The 23,119-nt window shown below is 37.4% G+C and overlaps 1 protein-coding gene across 1 annotated transcript in view; it reads right to left on the bottom strand.

Annotated features, from left to right (window-relative positions):
* Positions 1–6,867: 6,867 nt before the first annotated feature.
* HHIP (hedgehog interacting protein) overlaps positions 6,868–23,119 on the bottom strand; it is a 72,088-nt gene continuing 55,836 nt past the window's right edge. The window contains exons 12-13 of the mRNA XM_053976192.1: positions 13,816–13,964; positions 6,868–11,424 (exon numbers count right to left, since the gene is read on the bottom strand). Coding sequence (XP_053832167.1) covers positions 11,231–11,424; positions 13,816–13,964 — 343 coding nt within the window. The 3' untranslated portion in view covers positions 6,868–11,230. The remainder of the gene's footprint in view (positions 11,425–13,815; positions 13,965–23,119) is intronic.

The raw sequence follows: 23,119 nt of genomic DNA, 5'->3' as shown, positions 1-23,119 counted from the left end.
TTCTGTCTAATCTGTGTTTGGGAGACATCTACACCAAGGCTGTGGGTTCAATCCCCATATGGGCCTTTTCCTGAAGAGTTAGACTTGATGATCCTTGGGGGTCCAATTCAGAATATTCTCTGAATATTCAGAGTGTTCCGTCTGGGGTAATTTCAGGTGAATTTGCAGTTTCAGCAACCACTGCTGCCTGAGTATTATGTGAGGGATTTCATTTCCAGGTTAATAGAAGATGTGAAGAATTTGCAAGACAATAAGCTTAAAAAATATTAAAATGCAGTTTATCTGTGTACTGAAAATCTGATCATTTCATAGAAGTTGCCTCAGAAACAAAAAGCTGTAATTATAAATGCAAATTAAAAATGATTCTAGTAACTTACAGGGGCATCCTAGACATGAATTCATCTTACTACTAAGGTATTTAAATAAGAAACCTGAGAAAATGCCAGACAGCTGTATTTTTTGGAATAATTTTAATAAGCTAACATGCTAATGAGTTTACTGGTTGCATCTTGTTGCCCATACTGAAGTCTGTGCAACTCAGTCACTTTGCTGCAATTTTTTTTCTTGAAGAACCATCTTCAAAACTGCCTATTGTTTTGCCTTTTCACTGCTTGTTTGCATCTATCTAGAACCAAATAGCTCCGAGTAAGTGCAGAAATGATGCATGAGGTATTAGCTTGTGTGTGTGGCTGCAGGTTTGTGTTACAGATATAATAAGCAAGAGGTATATATGTGTGTGTGTAGGCTGCACAGCTATACATCTTGGAAACCTCAGGGCTAGGCTGACATAAGTGCCTTCTGATGGCTTGCTAGCTAAGATCTAGCTCGAGGCTCTCTGGGGATGAATTTCTTTAAAAAAATAAAAGTGGGTTCGGCCACATTTATTTGATATTACATTCATAGGTGTAAAATAGCAGTTTATAGTTTCACTTGTCCATTTCCCTTGCTGTGGACCTGCTTCCCTGATCAAGAAATTCAATAGCTATTAAAAGCTGCAGCTGTACTAACAGTCTCATGCTTTATAGGAGGCATTTTGCAGCTATTACTTTAGAGCAGGCGTTCTGTGCCAGTACAGATGTTACGTCCACCTTTTTCATAAGCACTTTATCTGCACCATGGGCATTGCATTTCTAATGTTTGCTTGAAATTGCTAAACATGCTCCGTGGCTGTAATTTATTTGGGCTGGTGTAGTTTAAAGGCCTGAAAGCTGTGTCTGCACCTGTTGTATTCATCCGACCAGGAAAGCACGAATTCCACTGCAGGAGGGTTTGTGCAGTTCGGATGTCTTCTTTATGATCTCCTGAACCAAAGGCAGCCATTTGCTTGACATGTATGCTCCCCTTCCCTGAAGTGAAATAGCTGGCATATATATATCACAGAATCCAAATTTTTTCATTTTGAAAGGAGAACACACCTCTTGTTCTAACGAAGGACTGCCATACAGCTCCCACATTCCCTCCCTCAGCCTATCTCTGAGTAATCAAAAGTGTATGGTGAAAGGTTAAACATGTAGAAGTGGCTTCAGTGTGTATAACTGGAGCTAGCTGTGCTAGGATAATGACACCAGTTTCATTGTGAGACAATGTGAAATGTATTTGAAGTGATAAAAAATGAGTGAGAGGGAAAAGCCACTGCTTAGCCCAATTTGCCTCCTGACAACACTGATATCAGTGAATTTGTGCCAATGGAAGAAAAGCAGCAGTTCAAGATGATTGAAACATTGACAATATCTGAAATTTGGAATATTGAATGTTGAACCAGTGTAAGAGCCATTCATTCAACTGTTTTAGCCCAAAATGTTGGAATTCATGCAAAATCCAGGAGTAGTCCTAGCTCTGAAAGACAAAAAAATAAACAAAAAAAGAACTTAAAAAAACCCCAGAAACCACCCCAAAACTAGCAAACAAGGAAGCCACTGTTGAGTGAGGTTTCCCAAACCAAAGCTATGTCCCACTTTGCCCAGTTCTGCCAGAGACATATGTCATCCATAGACATGTCATCAAATATGACTCAAACCAACCCTTCCCCCAAAATAAACAAATCCAACCACATAGACCAAAATGATTCTTTGGCATCCTAAAGATTCTACCCTACTTACTTGTGGTGCATTTTTAATTTACAGTTAAACCAGGGGCTGATCCATTACTTAGTGTTTTCATTAAGGTAAAACAGAACTTGTGCCATAATCAGTCCCTTGAAACACTTGTAAATATGTACTGAATTTAGTGCATTAGAAGGGAGAAGCAACATATCTATAAGAAAACAAATGAAGAACCAAGGACTTAAGGAACAGAGCTGTATGTGGAAATAAAAAGAAGGCAATAAAAAGACAGAAGATTGTTCAAAGTATATATTTTGGGAATAGTGATTAAGTACTTAATCAAATATATGAGTAGTAACTGTATTACTAACATGATATGTTAGTATTAAATTGTGCATTTAGGCTTTGGATTCCTTCTGAAAGTTCTGATGGCTTTTAGCAAGCCACACTAGCCTTGTTCAAGAGGCCAAGGATACCTCCTTTGGTAAATCCAAAAGCAGATTCAGAATTTGGCCCTTCAGGTTTAGGATACCATCAGAAGCTCTAGGTAGAATTACAGTCCTGCTGTAGAGAGCTCAGTGTATATAATTCTCTAAGTAAAATTCATGTCTTATGTGTTGTAAAAGGAATGAAAGGTAGCTGTTAATTCCAAGGCTTATAAATATGTCAGTGGGTTTTCATAGTGTCTTAATAAATTACAAGAATAAACTCAGTGACTCATGATGTCACCAGAACTACACGCTGCACTGTATTTATTGTAATTATATAAAAAACTCACAGAATTCTTTTTACTATCTACATGAATATGTAGGTCCCACTAAAAAATCAAAACAAACCTCATGGATTTCTTCATTATTTATTTGCCATCTTTTAGCTGTTTTCTTGTTCTGAGCACTTCTTCAAATGAAGAAAATTTTCAAGGAAATATGTTTAAAAGAACATTGCTGCAACTGCTGTATTTATTCATTGAAAAGCTGAAATAAAATACAGTTTCCAAATATCCTCAAATTTGGGTGAAGTTCAAATTTTCCTTGGATCCTAGTTCTCTGGCTGGCCACCAGCCCATATCACTAATGGTATAGCTAGCTGAAAAATGGAAAAACAATTTCATGAAAGTTTCAAGGTTATTTTGGTTTCCGTCTGAAACGTAGAGATAGCATCAATATCATAGAGTTGGTAACGCTTCATTCTTTAGTTTAAGAAATAAACACAGGACAGGCTAAAGGCTTTAGGTAAGTTAAATGTGCAAGACTAATTCAGCAGCATTTCACATCACCACAGCAAACTTAGTGTATGAAGAAGCCCTTGGCTCTTTAGTGCTCCCTGTCCCAACTGGTTTTTGCTGTCCCAGATGCAAGTGTACTTTGCATTTAAGTCTTGTGATGATGAACTGTTCTCTTGTATCAGAAAACACAGGGGGTTGATCTGTGGAGCTGGCCCTGCTCCCGTGTGTATGCTCAGGTGTTGAGCTCAATGGAACAGAACCTGTTACTTAGGATGGGGAGAAAAGGAAAGAATTCCGCACTGCATCCATGTTTTATGGCCCTCATTTAAACCATTGGAAACGGTACCTCTGAATTTAACACACGTTGATTTGATGATGTGATCCTCTGAAGATATGAAATAAACAACAAAAAAATTACCCCAATGCTTCTCCCTCTGTTGCTGAACTAATTCATTTACTTCCAAAGCCTGTGCATGAAATCCCCTTGTTCCAGCTGCATGTCCACTCACATACTGCTTGCCATGCAACAGGTATCTTTTCAATATGGAGGTCTTCATTTTCTGTCCAGGAAACACCATTCCAAACTTCCCATTCCAAAAATAATAGCAGTGTTCAGTCACATTTTATGAAAGCATCTTAGAATTTATATAAATAAAACTAGTGTACATTTCAAAGAATATATAAAAGGCTGGCGTTTTTCTTTTACTGCAAAGATCAAAGAGCCAATTAAAATTAAAATTTCATGAACTTTAAATTATGCATTTAGTCATAAAAAATATTAAAAATAATTAAAGCAGCAGGTGTACCTTATATAGTAAGATAAAGTTTAATATATTTTATTAGCTTAAGGGACACAGAATAACTACCTAATCAGAACTTCAGGCATGCATTTACATAAATATATTAAATTAAGAAAAGCAATTATACACTTAAACATCCTTTTGTCTAAAAAAAAATCATTAAATCCACAGATTAACAATAAATCCAACTCTATGTATTTATCACTTCCAGATACAACTGTTCCATTTCTCAGATATTACACAAATACATTTGTTAGAATTTATATGCATTATACATATATTATATATTACATAATAGTGTGTATACATACATGGTGTTCAATATAATAATAATAATTTGTAGTTTTTATAGCACTTTTCATTTGAAGAGCTCAAAGCGCTTTTAGAAGGATTGATTTCACTAATTTTTGGATGGGAAGTGGAGGCACAAAGATGCAATTATTTCAGGTTCTATAGAATTTGTGACAGACAGCAACTGAATTCTCTTGTTGGGAACTTCAGTCGTGCTGTCTCCCTCAAAAGAAATGCACATATAGCATAGAGAGTCTGTGTAGGTAGACTTGCAAAGACTTGTAAGGTCTCAAACCAAGAAAACACTTAATTATATTAATAATGTTAAGCACATGACTTCAGTGAGGCTCATATGCTTAGAATTACTCGTGTGCTCCCAGCTAGATCGGTGCCTGTATATGCTTAGTAGTATAATTCAGTTTACAGAAGAGGCTTAAACCTAGTTTGAGCAATATTTTCTATGCTATTTTCCCACATTTCAAATGTACATACAGTACCTGACAATTACTATGAAATAAAACTAGTTGAACAGGGGAATGCCACTACAGTAATGTTCTCAAGTGACAGAAGTTTGTTATTTCCTTTTACGCTTGGCTTCCATTACAATCTAATTGTTCTCAAAGGGGAATTGAAGTTTTAATTCTGCAGTATATTTTGTGGGGGACAGCTAATAGCATTTCTGGATAATTCACAGGGTAGGGTTACTGCTCCTGGTGCTAATGGAGACCACTACAAGCTACATCTGGTGACTTAATACCAGGTGGTTTCTGATCTCAGTATGTCTTGATATGAATTAAGATCATTCTGCACACCAGTTTTGACTGCCTAGAACATTTTCTTTTTAGCAGCTCCTCCTAGGAAAATTCAGAAAATGGGGTTGTTTGTAACTGCCTTGTGATGGAAGACACCCTTTTGTCCTACTGTAAAATGTATCCTATGTAAAAAAAAAAAAACCACCTGTCTCCAAACCAGCCAACTCTCTCTGCCTTCTTTCTAAGAATATTGCGAGCACAGCCATTGTGTATATTCACATGCTTTAGCTGATGCTGACTTTCTGAAATTTCCTGGGAATTTAAGCAGTTTTTTACTTAAAATATTTTTTACTTTTTTACTTCATCACAAAATGAAAACAAATAGGAAAATCTCATAGACCATAGAAGGACCTTTACTATATGATACACTGGACCCTCTTGGTAGTGTGTAACAGATGGAAAGTTGTTTTTTCTCAGTAGAAATAAAACTCTTCTCCAGTAATGCAGCTTGCTGTCTGTGCAAGAATGTCTGACAATTTTGTTCCTGGAAGCTTGTCTGTGTGCAGTAGACAATAGGTAAGGACACAAATTATTTGCACATAAGCCAGAATATTAAATGTTTGTGAATGTCTGTAACATAGAATGATCACTGGATGATACTTTTTCAGTACTGAGAGCTCAGGGAAGCAGGTGACTCACTCAGCTTTCACATCAGCTGATTGCTGGGCATTTAAAAAGCATCAAGAAGTCAGGCAGATTTTGTGTAAATGCTGGCTACACCTATAAGGAAACCCAAGAGGATTGGAAAGCTCTGTAGGGCTTTCTGCAGGGCTGGTCTGCACTCTTATTCCACAAAAGATTGGTCTAATGCTGCAGATGCAGACACGGAGAGGTCATGTGTGCACTGATGTCTGAAGTTAAGATCTTCTGCCAGCTAAGTGGATATCTTTTAAGGACTTAATCCTATAACTAATGAAGTCAATAGGAGATTATCAGTTGACATCAATGGGTTTGGAGTCAGGCCCTCAAAGATTAAAGTAATCCTGTACTAAGCTTTCAGGTGGCTTCTGCTGTTTCACACCTATATGCCAAAAAGTACGTGCCTTATTTCACTGAATTACTCTGTTGTTGAAAACAACAAACTTTTAATCAAAACAATCTTAATTTTTTTTTCAATGTTTTGGAAACATTTTGTCCTGAAACTACTTAGGGAAATGTTTATTTATCAGGTTTTTGTAGCCAGAACCCAGATTATTTGGTACAAATTTTCTGCAAATTTCAATTGAAATAAATTTAAAGGGTTGGCTGCATTTTTTATGAGAATGTTACTTTCTGTTTTTTTTTAATATTGCAAAATGAAAATAATCAGTTTTTATTTATCACTTGGCTTCGTTCTGTTTTTTTCCAAGACAAAGGACACCTTTTAAGTTGGACAGAAGATCAAAATGATAAAATTCCTAGTTAAACTGATACCCAGATAATCTAAAGGACAGAAAATTAAAATGCATGAATGTCTTTTAAGAATTTACATGATTAAGGAGAAATTAGCAGAACAGGCTGTCCTTGGACTTGTTTTTCCCATGTAGAACTAATCTTATAAATGCCTATTTCATAGATGCAATCTAATCTTATAAATGCCTATTTCATAGATGCAATCTAATCTTATAAATGCCTTTTTCATGGATACAATTAGAATTAGATGTATGAAAATTTATTTTCACCATAGTACAACTTTACACCAGTGGAATTACTTCAGCGTCTCAATTTTGCGTAATTTTACAGGAAAAGGTCCTTGTTTCTCAAGCCAAATTAGAGAAAATGTGTACTGAAAAGTTACATTTCATCATGCCAGGGATATTATTCTGGTTTTCAGTTAAGGCATTTGATCACTGGATTGCAATGGGTAAATCTGTGATCAGCACAGTGACTGAAGTGATTTCTGCCTTCCTCCAGCTTCAGTCTGTTTGTGCCTGAGCTGTGTGAGGCTGGTACTCCTGGACTGTAAATGCCCAGCTAAGACACAGTGCTAGAAGTCACTATAAAATAACAACATTCTGTGGAATGACCAAAAGATAAAAGCCTCCGCCTGCTGGGAAGATGTTAATGCACACATCTGTCAGGCACTTTCAAAATTAATAAGCACCTGCAGCAACCAGGGATTGCTGATGTTTGCTGTGGGTCTAGAAAGGAAGGAGCTGCAAAACCAAATGTGGACAAGTGAGTGAAAGGAGGAGATAAACAGAGGTGTCTTGTCAGTGATACAGAATTTATATCCTTGTTTATACCTAACTTACACTTTGTTTGCATGAAATAGAATAACGCGTAAGGATTTAAAGGTAAAAAGGGTTTGGATCTGAGTCCTTGTTTGCTAACAGAAGAAATTTATTCCCGGGGGGGGGGAGGCTTTGAGTTAGTATTTCTTATGGGCACAGTAGAAAAATGAGTTTACTGTTTTTCTGAAATGGAGTGAAAACGATTTGGAGCTGATTTTGCATAACATCTTTTTGTCTCCCTGCTTATCTATGGAGTAAAGATGTTTCTCCTTATATTCCAGCAATATGCCTTCTTTCTGACCAGCAGCATTTAAAAAAAAGATGAGTTTTCGGTCCCAAAATAATAAAGCAGGGGTTTAACACTAGCAGGCATCAGGGAGAGTCATGTTTCTTGCAACAGGTAGGTTTGTTCTCCTTCAGCAGCAGAAAGGCTGAAAGAATGCTTGAAATGTCCAATGTGTTGGGAACAGAGAGGCAGTATCTCGGAATAAAGGAAGAAATGAATGGAATAAAAGATTAGGAGAGAGAGAGACACAGAGACAGAGACAACTTGAACACATACATAAAATCCCTTCTGGAGGCCCTTATCTAATTGCCTCATTTATCTAGTTTCATTTATAAGCTCAGTTTTATTCTGGGACACTCTCGGAGGTTGTGTGAGAATGGCTGCAGAATGACCTAACTGGCAACAGGCTTTCTACAGACCCTTTTTTTTGGGTTTTTTTGTATGCCAATTCTCAGGGCAATTACTGCAGTTGCCCTTTTTATATCAGCATCTTGGGTGGCTAGGCCTGGGGTTTGCTCACTCTTTTTAATAGTATAATTTCTTTTGATAAATAAGCAGCTAGGATTTTTTTTTTCTTTCCTTTTTTTTTTTTTTTTTTTTTTTTTTATGAGAATACTTCTTTTCCACTGGGACTTCCTATGAACATGTGGGCTTAATGCAGATGCCTGCTTTCACACAATATGAAAGATGATTTAAAAATGAATCAAAACAGTTTCACAAACTATCTCTTCTCTCCCTCAAACCTTCACTTAGATTATTTCTTAATTTTGAAGTTTTAATGGAATTATTCAGAGCAGATTTTTTTTTTTTTTTTTATAAAACAAATTGAAGAATTTTGCTTAATTTTTGCTTAAATTTGAAAGTGATTTTCTGGGTGAAACACAGTCAATGTGAGTTTTTGCTGTTGATTTGAATGAGGCCTGGATTTAATTCTTAGCTCTTACTGGATTTTTATTTTTGGATTTCACTAGTAAACAAAATTTTCATTATTATTAAGATCAAAACTCCAAGATCATTGTTTTCTGTTCACTGCATGACTGTGGCATGTATATATTATTGTGAACCTCCAATTTAGGTGCCATCTGTGGTATTTTTTAAGGCACTAAGCAGTGAGAAACGAGCTATCACATCTTCCCAGCTGGTTGTTGAAAACAAAGTGTCACAGTAGAGGTAAAGTTGGGTTTCTTTTTAAATATATTCCATTGAAGAAAGTGTTAAAGATGTTATCTCTGTCAGATATTTAAACGTTGCTAAAATACTTCAGCGACTTTTCTTGCCGTGCTGATTATGAAGAGTGTAATAAAACCGAGCTATGTGACAGATTTAGACAGCTGGCTCATTCATGAGAAGTTCACATTTTTGTCACCCACGTTGAATAAGGAAAGATTAGATGCTAAGGTCAATTTACAAAAATGGTTGTCAGGACATTTTTTTAATTGTAGGACTTTTTGTGATGGAATTCAGGGAAAAGACTAAAGGCAGAAAGCAGTGGAGACAAAGAGCTGCTATTAACCTGCAGATGCTACCACAGGGTTCATTTTAAGATTGGTCACACTGCTTAGCCAATGAAGTGTTCGTGTGACTATAAGGGACCACCCTTTTCTGGGGTGAGAGGGCAATTTGGTCTTCATGCTCATTTAATCCCAAGATGTCTTTCAATGGACTGTCAGTTGAATCTACATTGTGCAAAATTATGCATGCACTTTTTAATGCAGACCATTGTTCTCTGAGCACTTAACCAAGATTTCTCAACCAATTTCCATTTGGCATGAGGTCACTCGAAACCCAGGCAAACATATATGGAAGGCAAATGTAATTGTCTGTTCCTTGGAGCTGGAATGTGTGAGACACAGAAATGCAAGTATCGGTTATGCTGTAATTTCAGATTTAATACTCATGAAATGAACACTGACAAATTTCTATGAGGGAAAATCTGTTGCATGCTGCTGCCCTGGAGAGATGGTTTTACTACTAGAGAGTAACATGGCAAAAGTAATTTAGATCTGTTTGGCTAAAATGTTGTCAATCTTTGATGCATGAGCAGCTGCTCCTAAGGACCACAGGATGTGCACACTGGGGCTGCTCTGCTTTCTTTTCTTAGGCAAGATTTTGTAAAAGCTGCAGTAGGTAGTTTGCAGGTAGTGAAAAGGTGTTGTAGAAAGGAAACCTGATAGTTGGTAAGCAGTGAACAAAGAAGCTGCTAGTAGAGCTGGAGATAAGAGGGCAGCAGTTCTGCAGATGCATCTAATTAATTCATACCTTAGAAAACCTGACTACAGCATGTACACCACATTTATTGATACATTTGCCTAGACTCGGGTTTCTGTTGGCTCTCCAAAGAACATTTAGAACCACATTTGGCAAGAGCTGCTCTAGGTTTTGTACAAGTGACACCGTGCACAGGCAGCACGTGCTCATGTGAGCTCTGACCCCGGGACACCCCGTTCAGTGTGGCATTGGCAAAGTCTGCCTGTGTATCACCTCTTGCACTGTCCTGCTACGGTGAAAATCACTTTATGGACACTGGGAACACATGCTGGAATTTTATTATGGTTGGTGGGCATTCGCGCTTTTTTCTTATCCAGTGTAAATGAGCACAAGTTGACACAAGGGTACATTTCTAGATTAGATCCACAGCACGTTGAAGTATGTGTGCGTTTGCTCTCTCTTTCCCAGTCTTTCCAATTAACTTGGTGAGAAATGTAACTTTAGTATTTTACAGGACATGGTAAAGCTGTCTCATCTAGGTGATGTCTATATTATAAAAATAAAATAAAATAATATAAATATGTAACATGAACCCAGTGCCCATCGTTAAATAAAATATATGATAAAAAGCAGACCTTCTAGGATGACTGGTTTTGAAATATGCGAATATAATTTAATTATTTAACACTTGAAACAATCTTGATATTAAGCTGCGATAACCAGATTTTTGCATCTATGCTAGATAAAGAAATAACATTCTGTAATAGAGTTACATTGATGAAAGTGAAGGTTACAGTCTTACAATGAATTGCCTAGATAGGAATGCATTAAGCAGTTCTGAAATATTGTCTCATGATGGAGTTCAGTTTACCTTAAAAACTGTTACAACTGGATTTTATTAAGTCCAGCAGTTTAGACAGCGATGTTTGGAAACTGCTTTCTCACTGCTATAATCAGATAGGTACAGGAACGAGATTTCTGGGATGTCAAAGAATCCATTAAGACATCAGGAAAGTCCTTTGACGAAAATGTGTTTTACAGTGGAATTGCTTCGTAAACTATTTCTCATGAAGAAATAAATATTAAAAAAGATTCCACTCTCTGCAAAACCGTATTTGTGATAGCGGCTGCGTGTGTATGTGTGCACATATTGGATATCGGGACGTCTGTGGAGACGTGCAGGAATATTTACACACATACAAGGGATTTTTCTGCACATTGGTGGATATTACACTTAAATTAATAAAGTAAAACAAATCGCCGGTGTTTGTTTGCAGGATAACAGTCTTTCAAAAATGACAGGATTCAAAACAAATGCCCGTTGAAAGTGGAGTTTCCAAATAGTCCCAGAAACTATACAATGTAGCTGGTTAGATCCAGCAAATAGGATGTCATGTCTAGGATCTGATCAAGAATACCTGCCCTTGTCACTCTTCGGATGTTTCTATCCACTTGTTCACACTGGGGGCCGAGATAGCCTTTTTTACATAAGCATTTATTGGGCCTTACACAGACACCTCCATGTCGACAGGCTGGGTCGCATTTTGCTGTGGGTGGAAAAAAAAAAAACCAGCGATTTTCTAATTTGTTTAGATCATCACAAACCAAAAAAAGATACAGTACACATTAATTTAGAGCTTGTCTAGCCTTGTAGTGATAAAGCATATAAATTAAAAACAACATAGAAAGGATGAAATATTAGGAGTGGTAAAAGCATATTTTCTAAGGTTTTAGAATATTAGGGGGAGGAAGTAATTTTGTATATCTGTGAGGACGTCACTTGGGAAAGACTGATAAACTCAAATAACAGATATTTTTGAAATGTCCAATCCCCACATTCAGGTTTCATTTAGGAATCTCAGGTAAACTCCGTTGTGTACTCGGAGTTCTGCACTACACATGTGCCTTAGCAAAGCAGACTACACCTGAGCAGTGCACCAAATGCACTCCTTTGGCTCTTGAATCACTTAATGCTGGGACCAAAATTGAATTTCTGTTGGAGACAAAAGAGCCAGGATACTTCTTTCAACCATTTTTATCAGTTATATAAGTTTCGTAGTTTTCCCCTCTCCTTAGTAGATGCCTGATAATTATCTATAGAGTTCTAGGTTATTCAGCTTGCTTCAGTCTTTCAAATATAGCTCCTATTTTAAACTATAGCCAGTGTTAGCAAAATTAATTATCAATACCATCAGCTGTGGAAATATTTTCTCCTGGGGTAGTCACAGGACTGTGATATATATAATGTATATAATATATCTTTCTTTTTCTGCAGGTGTTATACTGCTCAATGTTATCTATTGCAATGAACTTTAATATGGATTTATGGATATTTATACTACACTATAGAAATGCAGGTTTTCTTCATTTTATCCAAGACTTTCTTAACTATGTGAAACTCCTACCTTGTAAGGTATTACCTTTAAATTTTCTTATTTAAACTATAATAGTAGGTTGAGGTTCAACTTAGAGCATCCCTATTAATTTGTTGTGTGGGATACAGGGAAGGAAGATCCTTAGTCTACATATTTTCTGTGGCTTTCTTGCTCATCATGTCCATCAAATCATCTATCATAAAGCTGTGATTTTTAAAACAAACCAGGTTATTCAAGACCCATTTATGTTCATATTGGAGACATTTTTTTACTTTTAAGTTCCACTTGGACAAAGGCTGTAGAATGGGCTTCATTCTCTAAATGTAGAATGGCTCTGGAAAATGAGGACAATTGAAGTTGGGATATTTGGCCAGATTACCTCATCTATTTCTCTAACCTGCCTTCATTGCTGGGTTGTAGATGGTCAGCTCATTAATCTTTGCCAGTAAGATACTTTATTAGTGACTAATTAATATCATTTCATTCCAAAGCTCATCACTAAAAACCTGGAAGTTGCTGAAATTTACACTCCAGCCTATAAGGACTTCATAGCTGACCCTGCTTCACCAGAGCCCTCCTAAGTGCCCTTCCAGCCTGAATTATCCATGAATCCATCGTGGGATCCTTGTTTTCCCTTAGTCCTTGCTGTTTCTTTGAGTTCTACTGCCACAATATTAAATCTCTTTGTGTGGGCATCTGGTCAAACTCGCTGACCAAATATGCTCAGTCAGAGGACTCTGCTGATGCTGAGGAATAAAATCTTTGTAATAACACCTCCTGGTACCCAGGCTGGCTCTGGAACAGCTGCACTGGCCCAAATGACACAGCTCAGACAGAGCCACAGCCTCTGAGACAGTGATGGCACAGCTGTGGCACTCTAGGTTCGTTCACCTCAACCCTTGGCTGGCACACCCATCATCTTAGTTCAGTCACAGTCACTTTTCCAAGTGACTTTTAAAAGCTAAAGCAACAAGATAGGACTTGATGAAATCACTGTAATAATGGATCACAATGACATTGATTATTAGCTGTTTTGTGATACATTGTACATAGAATTCTCTTCAACAAATTGGAGCCATTTCATTTGGTAGGATCAAGAATGTACTAAAACTAAAAAATATGCATCAAATTAGTGAAGTGCAAAAGATGCAATGGAGACCTGCAGTTCTGCTTTACCATCTTTCCTGACAAGTCACCTCTCTTTGATACTGACAGTGATTATACTGCAAGTGGAAGGTGAATGTCCAATTACAGGACATGTAGTGACTGCATCTCCTTTCATTTGAAAATCTTGGTGGGAAAAAAAAGCATACTGTTGTGTTTACGCTATCAATTGCATTCTGCACTGGCTCACAATGCATTAGATGTCTTAGCAGTTGCATTCATCTAAAGACTTGTTGTTCTCCTGCAGCTCATGAAATCAGTATTTTGTCATGTTGTCTTACAACTGAAGGCCAATATATTGGTCAACACATACTGAAAATTTCTCTGAGCAAATAATTAAAAGCCAATTATGACACGTCACTGCTTTTTTCACTTGTTGCTGTGAATCTCTATACAAACCAGTTCTGCAGAACTCTCCTTCCCAGCCTGGATTACAGCAGCATTTTCCTGTGGGAGTGCAGTGCCCATTCCGACAATGCCTCGAGCATTCAGATGTCAGTATCTGTGCAGGCTGAGCTGTTCTTTTGCATTCTTCAGGGACTAAAGGCCTGAATAAAACCATATAAACCAAACAAAGAGTTAAAAGTCGGGATCAAGAGGAAAAATTTTGATTTTTTAATTAAAGGTCTGATTCTCTGCTGTAGTATTATCAGTGGGAAAAACCATGAGATTTCTTTTTTCCTTAGAAAAAGCAGTAAGCCCAGAGATGATATGTTACAGGAAAATACTGTACAATTTGCTATTATTTTATGTAACTGCCTTCAGAGGTCTTCCACAAGATTAAGCAATAGTCCTTGAGAATTCTTGAAGCATGAACCTGCCAAAACCAGCTTGCTGAAGGTTTATCTTCATAATGCTGCCTGCTTATCGCAGGCAGTGATGGTGTTTTTTTTTTTCATTTCTAGCTGATCTAGATTTCCCCTAAGAGAGGGGGAAGAGTAACCTGAACAAGTTTTATGGCATTGTGACATGTAATAATTTTGCAGAAATATTTCCTCTGTCTACAAATTCATTTTTAAACTGCTGGCTTTTTATTTCCAGATCTCCATGGAATGATATTTGGATTGTGCATTCTGGATGCTTATTTAAACATCTGAACATCAGAAAAGACTTTTTCACTCTGAGAGTGACCAAGCACCAGCACAGGTTGCCCAGAGAGTTGTGGAGTCTCTGTCACTGGAGATACTCAGAAATTGCCTGGACATGGTCCTGGGAAATTGGCTGTGGGAGTGCCTGTTTGAGCAGGGGGGTTGGACCAGGTGCCTTCCAGAGGTTCCTTCCAAACTCAGCCATTCACCATCAGGTGATTCTGTGGAATGTATTCACAAAGGAAATTCTAGTTCAGATTACTTAAAATATTTCTGACACTGGATGTTTTGGTTAGGATGATAGGACCGTCCAAAGGCTACAGGTTCCCAGTAGAGGTACCATGTTTTGTCTCTGCTGTAGGTTTGGTAAGTTTGGAAAAGAATGTCAGGATCTCCCAAGTGATCTAATCAAGTAATTGAATAGGTGCATCATGGAAAATTAAATTAATTAGTGACAAATACAAAATTACTTATTCCCAAGGAAACTGTCTTAACTACTGCCATACATACTAAGCTTGAAATGAGCAGGAAAAAAATTCTAATAGTTTCTTGGAGAGCTTAGAGAAACCTTGGCTAAGTGTCCAGCTAGAATCCAAACAAGTCAAAACAAAATTCTATGAGAGAATAGAATAGAATAGAATAGAATAGGAGTAAGATAATGTTCATTATACTGACATCAGTATTAACACCTCAATTATATGCAAATAGGTGGAATAGCAGCTTGTGCACTGATTACTCTGCCAGATATTAAATTCCTAGACTGATACTCCTGTGCAGAGGAAAGGATAGTTTTGGGGTCTGAGAAAGAATGGGTATGATGGAGGTGTAGAAAACGGTGACGGAAGAAAAAGAAGAAAAAAAATTGGCGTTGTTTATCTCCCATTTCAACATCAGAAGAAACATCAAGGGAAAAAAATTAAGCTAAAAAAAATGAAATTAACTAGCTGAACTTGTGACTACTAAGATATCAAAAGATATTTGAAGCCCATGTTCTGCTAGAAATACCTATTTTAGATAGGTCTTTCTGTGCACAATGGGGACATTCAAAGTAATATTAGATAGGGTAAAAATATTTTTTTTAAAACATAAGCATTCATACCTAAGTCCCTCACTAGCTGACTGGGCTTACATTTCCTCCCCCCCCCCCCCCCCCATTTTGACACACATCTTGTTAATGGTTCATTACAGGGTTTCTTACATTTTTCCTTGAAACAGAGTAATACAGTATAGGCCCACTGGTTTGTTTCAGCATAGCACTTTCTCTGCTCAGTCATAATTACTACCACGATTATTTAAACATCCACACACAAGAACTGGTTCCCCAAAGATGTTAAGGACAGAAGGAATGTGTAGATGCTTCTTAGGGTAGCACCAAGCCCTGATTTCCAAAGCATTTCTGAGAATCAGACTGAAGGTCCTGTATTATTTAAGGGCTTTGAAACATGTTTTGACACCTTCGGTGCAGCATATTTGAAACCCTTTCAGTTTTACTGTTTACATATTTCCACAGCTGTCTTTTAAATAGAATGCATTATTTTTTTGACCTGTAAGGAATTCCAGGTCTGTAATGAGCAATAAGTGTATTACATATGATCTGGTTAAGAAAGTTCCTACGCTTAAAAAATTGTAAGCAATATTCACATGCAATGCTGTTTTGGAAATGGTTCTAGAAAATAATATGACTTTCGGTGGAGACTTGTTCAGATTTAAGATAAAAAGATCTGTCTTCTAATTCCTACATCTGGAAGAAAAATCTACATTTGAAATTATTTCTGGATAGCCAACTGCATAGGATGCAACATTCTTTATCTGTCACTATTAAAGCTCATTTATTTCAAGTTACTTTAAATGGGAGGCTTCTCTTTCTCTTGCTCAAACACAAGTACAGTACAGTGTTTAGCAGGAAACATAACCTCAGGCTCCTGGAGCATCTCTTGGAAAAGAGCTCCAGTGGCATATCTTTAGCAAAGAATCACCTCATAAGTCACAAAGGTATTTTATTTGGGAAGATAATGATTTATTTTATGAATAGATGTGAACTATTTGTCTATGATAGTGTTATAATATATGGTTGTTTTTGTATGCAATTAGGAAGGCAGAAGTCACACTTTTTTTGTATTCAGCTGAGCATGGCTGGTCACTTTTATGATTTAAAGTTTTCGGCCACTCTCAGTACTTGTGAATATAACCTTGCCTTTCATTCTACCATCAGTCAAGAACTTGCACTCATCAGCCTTGGATAATATTTATTAATGGTGGGGTGGAGTAGAAACAAAGATGGAAAAAATTCTGGTTGGCAAGGTGCCTTAGGAGAAGAGGAATACAAATGCAGCTGCAGCGGAATCCTCGCATGTGAGAATCGCTGGTTTTCCTGAGTTGTGCTCTGGGAAAAGCCACACTTCTTTCTCAGGATTCGAGTGCTGCTCTGGGACCAACACGTGTCGAGAGAAAGCCTCTGCCCCACAGTGCTCACACTTTGCATTCTTAGGGCTTGGAAGGGGTGGAAATGTTCAGGCTCAGCGCAAGTTGAAGTGGGTCTCACAAAGATAACACAAGTCCTGAAACTGACTGCTGGGACTTGGTCTCGCCCGCACTTAGACAGGACCATGATTTTGTTTATATAACCAGTGCTTCGCTGTGTCTCCTGAAGTGGAAAATGGAGGGGAATAGATGGAGCCACACTCCAGGCTGGGGAGAATTTTTTTCCTTGTATCCCTCAATCTATAAAACCCTAAAGGGTACAGCTTGATTACTCTTACAGTAAGCACTATTTGGTCCGCAGAAAGTCAGCCAAAAATGTAGCTGATAATGACTATTTATATGGTCTGGACAATTCTAGTTATCTTAAAGAGCTGCTCATATATACAGTACAGTACAGTATATCTTGCTTGTTAAAACAGGCTTTCATGAAACTGTATAACAACTCTAAATGTATGGAACACGGAGGAAAAGTTGTACTGGGGGCTGGGGCCTCGCTGGATCCCTTCGCTGACGTGTGCAGTGAGCTGGGAATTCTTGACTGTGCAATGTGTAAAATAATTTTTGCTGCCTTACCATAGCTAGTAGAAGAAAGCTGCCTCTACTGTTTAGAGGCATATAAAAGTCTAACATGCTTTACTAGATTAAAACTCATCCTGGCATAGCTCAGGACTTCATGCTTTCTCTTTGCAGCTCCACTAAACACATAGAGTTAGTTGCTGTATGCGCTATCTGTAACTCAGATGTGCATAAATCAATGCCAATGGAGGGCCAAACTCAGCAATAAAACAATGGTACTGAACAGAAAACAATTCCTCCACCAGGCTTTTGACACAATATCAAAAATCTCTACTTCCCTACTAAAGCAAGGGGAAAAAAAAAGGCAGACAAAATTCCTGGATGTTCAGATTCAAACAAGAGACACTGCTGTAGAAATCTTGATACAAAATATATAGAATGTTATGCTTCAATTACCTGCACATAAGATTATGGTATTAGAATATACTTAAGTATATCACTGACATTTGTGCATCAGTTGTTGAGGTTTTTTTCCTTTATAAGGGAAAATGTCAAGAAAAAATAATTTTGTTTCACTCCTTGTCATAACCTAAATTTACTACTTGTCATAGAATAAATATAGCATCTCTTCAGGTACAGTTTCTAAAATTAAAAAGTATACCTTTAGTCCTGGGAGAGATGCCAAAAACTCGTTACTTGTCTCCAGATTTACTACATGGGAATAATGTGGAAAAAAACTCATGGCTTTTAAGATTTAAACTCAGCAGCATATCAAATTTATTCTTATATGGTATACTTGTTCATGACCTCTAGTCTTAAGAAATTCTGTCATGTTTGAAAACTAGTCCCTAGTGAAGCCTGTATCAATGTTAATAGCTAAGAGGTCAATGCAACTGCTAAACAGTTTGTATTACTGTCAGGGTGGTCATGAAAACAACACCTGCTGCATGAGCACTTGGCAGCTGGGTCAACAGGCACTGTGGGAATTTATCAATTTAGGGGGCCACTTGCATAACACTTTGACTGATGAATTGGGAACGACTGGCTTACTGGGCTAAAGCTGCTCTATTATGTGTGACTTTCTTTAGGATGGCAGAGGCTTCCTGCAGGCTCCAGAAAATAAGCAAAAGATAAACTGAGCTGCTTTTTTTTTCCTTATAAAGCGATAAAAAGTGAGAACTCCTTAATAGCCAGTGCTAGAAAGACTTTAAGAAAAGGGGAAAAAAATATAAAACCAAAACAAAAACTTTTACAGTCAGTGAGCTGTGATGTGATTGAAAAAAATCCTTAGGTTTTTCCATCGTGGTTACAAAGGAGTTTTTGTGAAGTACTTCTGTAAAGTGAAACTCTCTAGACTGGTATTCGCAAAAAGCTCTAATTTCTCTTTAGTGTCTCTTGTGGGAATAGTAACTGCGTGTGGGTAGGTAAATGAGATAAGAATTTTGCATGCTCCAGCTAAACTAAACATAGTTAGACATTAATTCTGGCTTTCCATTCCCTCAAATGACTTAAGGGATAGTAACTTTCTGAACAGAAAGAAATCATATGGCCCACCTGGGTTGGTGAGGACATTCACCAACAACATTGGCTCCTTCTACAGAGACTTTCCAGTAGGAGCTTTGGAGTTTATCTATAACCCATCAGAACTGAGTACCTTGATGCAGATTACTCCAAAACTGTGTGTTTCCATTTCCACAGGAACTGAAGGCTCAAACAGAGCTTCACTTTCATAAATGCATTTCTTCTGTCACGCCACCAAACACTCCTGACTCACGTTAAAAAATCAAATCACTAATGGTTTTCTAAAGAGCCTGAACAGCGTCAAAATGAGGTCTGACCTAGATATTGTCCCTTCGTGTCTGAAATCAGTCTGTTTGGAAATGCTCCCCGACAGCGGAAATCCCGGAAGGTGATGATGGAAAGGATGATAAGTGGAATTATATACTCTGGAGGGGCATGAAAGAGGAGTGAGATGGTTTGAATCAAGTTCAAGTTTCAATCCAACGGGAAGCGGCTATTCTGGCTGTTGATATGAAACACATTGAAATCCAGATCTATAAGGTGTTACGAGGAGAGGAAAAGGAAATCTTCTTCTGTGTGCAGGAGCACTTACTCAGGCTCTGCCCTCTTTCATAAAAGTCACCTGCTGGTTTCAGTGAGCCATCCTGATCAAAACAGTTATTCCTTCCCTTTGTATGGATGGTGGCAAACTCTTAAAGCTTCACACTTAAAACTTCACAGCACATCTTTTAAATTGAAAACCTTTGCATTGTTTGTCATTTCTAGACTCAACTCTGGATATCTTTCCTTTTATCTGTAATTTCCTTAGAAATTAAAGTAATCATATTGTAAGTACTCTAAAAGAAGACTTACAAAGCCTCTTTATGGCTGTTCTTCCACCCTACAAAGTTTATTTTCTTACTTCTTGGTCTAGTAATAATGTTTAAATTACAGACTGTATGCACCTATCAACAGATCTTACTTATTTAAATATTCATTTTCACAGTTGATTTTCTCCTCTCATCATGCTAGAAAAATGATTACTTTTTCTTTTCTAATGGGTTTGTCTCCTATTTTCTCTGTTACTGACTAACTGGAATTTTTGACCTCTATACATTTTCTACATCACTGTTTACTTAGTTGTTTTTTCTTTTCAGTTCATCAATACTTTTGTGATTGATATTAGTATGTATGTTTAGAAACAGAAAACATGACAGTTATGAAACAGAAAATAGAAAACTAGAAAATAAAGAGGTTTTGGTTTTTGGTCACAGAAACAATTTATAAAATGCTAGTATTTGCATTGGCCTTCAGGATATCTGACTAACCCTACCTTTTAGTTGAGAAGAACATAAGTTTTTCTCCCTGTATTTCCTCACTAGTTCCGATCCCTGGAAAGTAGCTGTAATGGTTTTTTTTGATAATCGCCGAACAGTGGAAATATTTTTCAGAGACAGTTTTAACTTAAGAATGTCTTTTAACTGGCAGTTTAACTAATGTGCCCACTGCTGGTTTTGTGTGCCTGTAATTTTTAATGTTTCCCACATCTCCTCCATCCTCAAAGCTAAATATGCTATTGGCTATACTCATTTCTCTATGGGATTTTTGGTAATATGTAGTATACCTATATTTTGCAGCATTTCACATGCTTAGGACTTTTTTTGAATCACTTTGTTGTCTGTGAGCTCTCAGGCACTAATGTATCCATTATAACAACCTTTTTACAAAGAAAAGGATTATTTCACTCGGTGCTTCCAGTGGGAGTCTATTTAGTTATTGATATCAAGTATTTGGAAGAACTGAATTAAAGATTTACTGTGGTACCTGGAATTCTGTATTTCAAACTGCTTTGAAAATTGTGGGATTCAGAACCTCTGTGTTGATCATGTTCATCAATTTGTCATATATCACCTCAGTTTAACACCTTATTTCTCTTGCACTTGAAGAATTGTTGTAGGATGGGACTTTCCCATTGCTGTATATTGAAGACTAATGCAAAGACTTCTCTGGATTACCTTCTTCTTCTGCTCTCCGAATGTTTTAATTTGCCCACTTAATTTGATTTTTTTTTCTATGTCCAAGTAATAAATTTCTGTCTTAAGCTACATTTGAGACAAGAAAAATAGGAGTCTTGTTTGATTATGCAATAGTTTTCTACAAGACAAAAGGACATGGCCTCAAGCTGTGCCAGGGAAAGTTCAGGCTGGACACCAGGAAGTATTTTTTCACTGAAAGGGTTTTTAAGCATTGGAATGGACTGCCCAGGGAAGTGGTGCAATCACCATCCCTGGAGGTGTTCAAGAAACACCTGGACATGGCATTCAGTGCTCTGGTTTAGTTGACAAGGTGGTGAACTGTCAAAGGCTAGACTTGCTGATCTTGGAGGTCTTTTCCAACCTTAATGTTTCTAGGATTCTAAAAAGATCAAAAGAAATAAAACCCTGCACCTTCACGTAATGTTTATTTTTTAAAATAAAAGAATAATTCTGTAAGCTTGCAGCAGCTTACAAATGACCACTCGCAGAAGAAGGCTGGGTTTGCATGGAATTGTTAATTTCCAGCAAGGGGCTACTGCAAGGCATGATAATTTTGTTCTGCACTGCCCCAGGCATGGAAGATTCTCTTTGCAAATTAACAGGCCTGCCAGGGACCACCTCTCACAGGGCTTTTATAATAAGTAATGAATTTCTAAGACATAAGACAAATCAATAGTTTCATGAATTTATTTTTACCTGCTACTCATAGTCCACCTATAGCATCTTTACTTTGTGTTCTACAAAGCTTAGTGTGGTAGAGTTTATGTGACTATTTCTTGTATTGATGTGGTGCATCATGAGGAGAAGCAACAAAATATTAACATTGAAAAGAATATCATCGTGTAAATAACAATATTTTGTTGCTAAAACTTTACATGAACATTTGCCAAAGCCATGGAATTTTTAAGTTGTTTACATGGGTGGTATGAACTCAGCATGAAATGGTAAATACATCTGCAATGCTCTCTTGTGGAAGTCACTCATTATCCTTCCCTTAAAAGCTGCAGTGGTGTGAGACTGAAAGACAGCAAAACTCAAAACTTTGCCTGAATTAAAATTATCGTGTGTTTCTGAGAAGTGTTACCAAAAACTATATCCCTTTGCCACAGTCTGTTTAATTTCAACTGTGTGCCAATTTACAAAAGTATTTTATAGTTTTCTGGTTACTTTCACCAGTAACCAAACACAGTCTTGACCCTTTTCCACGCATGAAAACAGCCAACCATGAGTGCAGCAATGGGAGGTCTGGCCTTTCAGGTATGTCAGCTGAAGACCACCCTACTGGAAGAGGTAACAAGAACAAAAAGCTGAGGTCAAACAAGGCAGCCCCATGTAATTAGATACTAATAGTGGATTTAGGGTGTAAAATTCACTTAAAACCATACACCAACAGACTAAACAATCCCAGGAAGAATGGCAAGTTTTGTTCTAAAAAAATGTTTTCAATACCAGAAAGCATAAATAAAACATACATAATAACCTTGACTGACAGACTGCACCAACTTGCAGTAACATCTGCTTCCAAATTATTTGCTGTAGTTTTGGGGTGGTACAATTATAAAACACCAAAACTCCACTAGCCCTGAAACTCTAACTTATAGTATAGTGTGCATCCAGTGTTATGATTTTCTTGTTGTATTCCCTTGTTATCCCACTAACAATGTTTAGAATTTAAGTCTGACAAGGAAATAAATTCCTCCCTTAATAGCAAAGCCAAAAATGGAAGTCTGACTGTATCTGATGCCCTTGGAGAAACATGCTAAAGTAGATGCTGAACAAATAGGCAGCTGCTTTTGTAGGGTATGATGGGGTCAAAGTAATTATACAACAAACTTCACTTCTGTTGGCTGTCTCATTTTGTGTTGATTTCGGATACTTTTGCAGGATGGATGTTCTACTTTTACACGTCAGAACTTGGTCCAATAGAGCAGCAAGATCCATCTTGAGGAACATGGTATTGCCCCAGCTAAAGTGAGTATCTATCTGCTAGTCATCAGCTCTTATTTCTGCTAGGGCCCCTGGGTCATGTTGGGAACTGGCTTTTTGCAGTCCTTCCAGGTTCCTTAATATTTTCATACCTCC

The sequence above is a fragment of the Vidua macroura genome, chromosome 4, assembly GCF_024509145.1.
Source record: "Vidua macroura isolate BioBank_ID:100142 chromosome 4, ASM2450914v1, whole genome shotgun sequence".
In the NCBI taxonomy this organism is placed as follows: Eukaryota; Metazoa; Chordata; class Aves; order Passeriformes; family Viduidae; genus Vidua; species Vidua macroura.
This window is presented reverse-complemented; position numbering and strand designations above follow the sequence as displayed.